At 38.2% G+C, this 5,140-nt stretch overlaps 1 protein-coding gene across 1 annotated transcript; it reads left to right on the top strand.

Moving 5' to 3' along the window:
• Positions 1 to 220: 220 nt before the first annotated feature.
• Positions 221 to 817, top strand: LOC149136558 (general transcription factor II-I repeat domain-containing protein 2B-like). The gene has a single exon (XM_089348370.1). It carries the CDS (start codon positions 221 to 223, stop codon positions 815 to 817), a length of 597 nt encoding a protein of 198 aa, XP_089204496.1.
• Positions 818 to 5,140: the final 4,323 nt, after the last annotated feature.

The raw sequence follows: 5,140 nt of genomic DNA, 5'->3' as shown, positions 1-5,140 counted from the left end.
GGAGTGAGAAAGGATTTGGTAGGGCGGATCCAGACCAAGTTGGAGGAGCTTTAACTTCCGAAAGCTCTATTTATACACTGCATCTATTTATACACAGCAAGCACTCTGTGGAAAACACTTCGATATTTCTTGCGTACTAAAATCGGTTACAACTGTAGTGAACTTTATTTGGAATCATCACCGACTTAACCACCGACAGTTCCAGGCTTTCTTTGAAGAAATGGATTCTGATTTCTGTGACTTGCCTTACTACACAGAATTGAGATGGCTCAGTTGCGGTGAAGTCCTGTTTTGTTTTTATAAGCTCCGAAAAAAAATAGATCATTTTCTCACCGAAAAGAATAGAGCTGATCCACAGCTGTCAGATCCTTCATGGTTATCAAAGTTGTTATTTTTAGTTGACGTAACTTCTCATATGAATGAATTGAATTTAAAACTGCAAGAAAAGAATAACCTTATCTGTGATCTCTACAGAATTATTACAGCATTTCGGGGAAAGCTATCATTGTTTGAAGCACAACTTGAAGGGGGAAACTTCTCTCATTTTCAGTGTTTTCAAGAGTTTTGCACAGAAAATTTGGACCATGTTAACCTCGAGTTTCAGAAAAGAGTTATTCGGGTCTTAAAAAATTATTCAGGTTTTTCTCAAAGATTTTCAGAGCTTGACAGAATTAAGAATGAAATTCTTTTGTTTGAGAATCCCTTTGACTGTAATCTTGATAACATGCCAACTGAACTACAACTGGAGCTTATTGACTTGCAAGCTAATACCTTGTTGAAAGAGAAGCACAGAGAAGGAATACTCATTGAATTTTAGCGCTGCTTGCCTGCTGTTGAGTTTTCAAAATTGAAAAAATTTGCTTCAGGTTTTGCATCAGTTTTTGGAACAACTTATGTTTGTGAGCAAACTTTTTTCAAAAATGATGTGTTTGAAGTCAATACATCGAACAAAGCTCAGTGATGAACATCTGAAAGCAATTCTTATGGTTGGCTGCAGTAATCATAAAGCAAATGTTGATGATATTTTGGAAGCAAAACACCAGTTTCACAAATCTCATAAACTTTTGTGCTGCTTACTTTTTATGCAATTCAGCTATGTTCACACTTTTTCTAAAAATTCTTAGTAATATTTTGGTATTATTAAAATATGTTTATTGTTTTTTTATTATTTTGTGTATTTTATGTATTGATAAATAAATAGGATGACTGTCTTTATTTTTTGTGTACATTCAGTGTATTCTATATTGTAATGAATTGAACAAAATATTTATCCGGCCCGCGCTTGGCATTCTTTTAGCTATATCTGACTCACTATGTAAAAAGTTTGGTGACCCCTGTTCTAGGACATAAAGAAATCAGGCAATCTACCCGAAATCGAGTTAGCAACCATCATGTATGTATGTATGTATATATGTATGGATGTATTATTCTTTTATTTGTTTCAGTCATTTGACTACGGCCATGCTGGAGTACCGCCTTTAGCCGAGCAAATCGACCCCAGGAGTTATTCTGTGTAAGCCTAGTAGTTATTCTATCGGTCTCTTTTGCCGAACCGCTAAGTTACGGGGATGTAAACACACCGGCATCAGTTGTCAAGCGATATTAGGGGGGGGGGGACACAAACACAAACACACACACACACACACACACAGTTGTCATCTATCAAATCCACTCACAAGGCTTTAGTCGGCCCGAGGCTATAGTAGAAGACACTTGCCCAAGGTGCCACGCAGTGGGTCTGAACCCGGAACAATGTGGTTGGTAAAGGAGCTACTTACCACACAGCCACTCCTGCGCCTACGCATGCATTCTTTTACATGCTGCAGTCATTTGATTTCAGTCAGGCTGGAACACCGTCTTGAAGGGTTTTTGTCAAACAAATCGACCTCAGGACTTTTTTTTTAAAGCCTAGTACTTATTCTATCGGGCTTCTTTTGCTGAACTGCTAAGTTTCGGAGACGTAAACACACCAACACCAGTTATCAAGCAGTGACGGGAGAACAAACACAAAGACACACATACACATAAATATATACATATATGCATATACATACACACACACACACACACACACACACACACACACACACACACACACACACATATATATATATATATATATATATATATATATATCGCTTTACCCTTCTCGTTCTTCCTCTGTTACTTCTACGTATCTCTTTTTCCCCCCTCGTACTTCCTCTCTTTCTCTTTTCCTCTCGTTGCTCACCTATTCTTCTACTTCCTCCCTTTCTTTCTCCCTCTATCACTCTCTCTCTTCCCCTTACACCGGCATGGTCACATGCTTCCGGTCAATAATCCTTTTCTTCCTTGGCTATCGCCGAGCAAACACGAGAACTACTTCGTCCCTTTCAAGTTCGTGCCTCACAGCGTTCATACACACATAATTTTTCTCGTCTGGCCGTAAAGCCTTTTCTGTTTGTTTTCCTGTCTTGTTTTTTGTCCGCCACTACATTCCTCCATGGCAAGATTTAATTTGTGTATACAAATTTAATTTGCGGTCCATGGGAAGAGCCGTTTTAACGATGCGTCCTGCCCAGCTCTTCTAAACGCCGGTGTTAAAACGGGGGTAGCTGATGAAGTAGAATGTTCTCTACGTGTCTTGTGTGTTTTCTCGTCTACGTTTTGTTTGCAATGTCCTGTACCCAGATATGCACCTATACATACAGGTGGATGTCGGTACGCACATACCTGTACGTATATATGCATATACTCATTTATTATTTGTTTTTACATGACTGAACGCAGCGTCTCCAATTCGTAAGTAGTTTTCGTAAACTTATATTTTCCGACGCTACTCTATCTCTTTCTCTTTCTCTTCCTCTATCATTTTTCGCCCTCTCGTTCTTCCTCTTTATTACTACGTATCTCGCTTTACCCCTCTCGTTCTTCCTCTGTTACTTCTACGTATCTCTTTTTTCCCCCTCGTACTTCCTCTCTTTCTCTTTTCCTCTCGTTGCTCACCTATTCTTCTACTTCCTCCCTTTGTTTCTCCCTCTACCACTCTCTCTCTTCCCCTTACACCGGCATGGTCACATGCTTCCGGTCAATAATCCTTTTCTTCCTTGGCTATCGCCGAGCAAACACGCGAACTACTTCGTCCCTACTTTCAAGTTCGTGCCTCACAGCGTTCATACACACATAATTTTTCTCGTCTGGCCGTAAAGCCTTTTCTGTTTGTTTTCCTGTCTTGTTTTTTGTCCGCCACTACATTCCTCCATGGCAAGATTTAATTTGTGTATACAAATTTAATTTGCGGTCCATGGGAAGAGCCGTTTTAACGATGCGTCCTGCCCAGCTCTTCGAAACGCCGGTGTTAAAACGGGGGTAGCTGATGAAGTAGAATGTTCTCTATGTGTCTTGTGTGTTTTCTCGTCTACGTTTTGTTTGCAATGTCCTGTACCCAGATATGCACCTATACACACAGGTGGATGTCGGTACGCACATACCTGTACGTATATATGCAAGGCAGTGAGACTGATCCTAGAATCATGTGACTAGGAAGCAAGCTTCTTACCACACAGCCACGCCTGCGCCTATGGGATATTGGACTGGACACTTAGCGAGATCCGTAGCTTGAACATCAAAATTAGAAAGATACTGATTGCCACTGGCAACGTCCACATTAACATGTATGTATGTGTGCATTAAAATTAATATAATGATGTCCTCCTATCCCTTTGTACATTATTTTGAAATGTCATAGATCTGATGATATTACTTAATGTAATTAGCAACATTGTTTTTAGATAACGTTTTTCTTATATATTTGTAAACTAAACGAAGTCTGGTCACTAAAATTTACTTTTATACTAAGGGAGAAAACTCTTATCAACTATATGTAATATACTTGGAAGAGTTACCTCCTGTAGTATGTTAGTTGGACACTCACAATTTTGATACAATGCCAACGGTTTCCTAAAAGGGAAATAGGTAGTTTTGTCAATTGTTAGGGGCGATTTGATCAAGTGATAATGTCTCTCATCTATTTTTCCAGCAATAAATCTACGGCTGAGAACCTTCTTCAAATCATTTGAATGATTCTTGTGCTTTAAAGATGGATGACATTGCAAATCCCTATGACCACACAACGCTTATGCAGAGTAAGCAATACCTGGTATTATTCCATTTGAAAGTCATGATGGATGGAATAATGCCACACAACCTATAACTAATGGGATATATAACGTGTCAGTCCTCTTGCTCGATGTAGTCAAGAAACGAAGATTGATATAACAGAACTGTATAGTATCAATATGTACTCTATGACTAGTGAAAAATAAAGTCGGTACAAATTAAATATGAAACACTGTGACATCGGACAAAATGTCATACAGTATCTAGTTTCATCTTTTTACATCGTGAGTTCACTTCTCACATTGCTTGATTTCCATTCTTTGGGATTGAAATATTTATTTACTTAACCCCACTTATTATGGCATCAAGGAAAGGTATGTCATTATTAACAATATTTGGAATCCTTCTTTCCCCCACTTCTAGCAAGCAGTTTCAATGGTGGTTTAGCCAATTGGAACCAACAAAATTGAAAACTCTTGTAATTGTCTGTATATGCAAAATTTTGCATTAACTTCAAGTAGAAAACTTCCTTTCATCACACAATTTATTGCTCTATTTGAGAATGAAATATTCATAGCCATATTCTTTTTCAGTAGTGTATGAAGAATAATAAACTTTGACCAATAAGTACAAACCATATTTTGCCTTATGTTACATATGTGAAGTCAATGAATAAATTGAATAAATTCAGTTTTTTTTTTTTTATTTCTGTAGCAAGCAACTCCCTGCGCTATGAGTTCAAATCTTGCTGAGGCCAATTTCTGTCTTTCATCCTCTAAAGATCAATAATAAATTGCAAGTTGGTGGATTGGCAGTACTTATGGATTTTGTTCTGTTTTGCTGAGTCAAAATTCTGCCGGAAATTTTGTAATGGTATGTAAGTGAGAGTGACATTTAGTGGTGAAGCCTCAGAACTCTTTGATGTCCAGGTGGGGGTAAAACACGGGTGTGTCCTTGCCCCTATACTGTCAAACATTTACCTGGTGACTGTGACCCTTGTTTTCAGAAGACAGTTCACCAAAGAAAATGGAATTCATATCAA

This window comes from Octopus bimaculoides, chromosome 3 (assembly GCF_046866305.1).
Source record: "Octopus bimaculoides isolate indiv1 chromosome 3, ASM4686630v1, whole genome shotgun sequence".
NCBI lineage: Eukaryota > Metazoa > Mollusca > Cephalopoda > Octopoda > Octopodidae > Octopus > Octopus bimaculoides.
The sequence above is the reverse complement of the archived record's forward strand: the minus strand, read 5'-3'. Positions and strand labels throughout refer to the sequence as shown.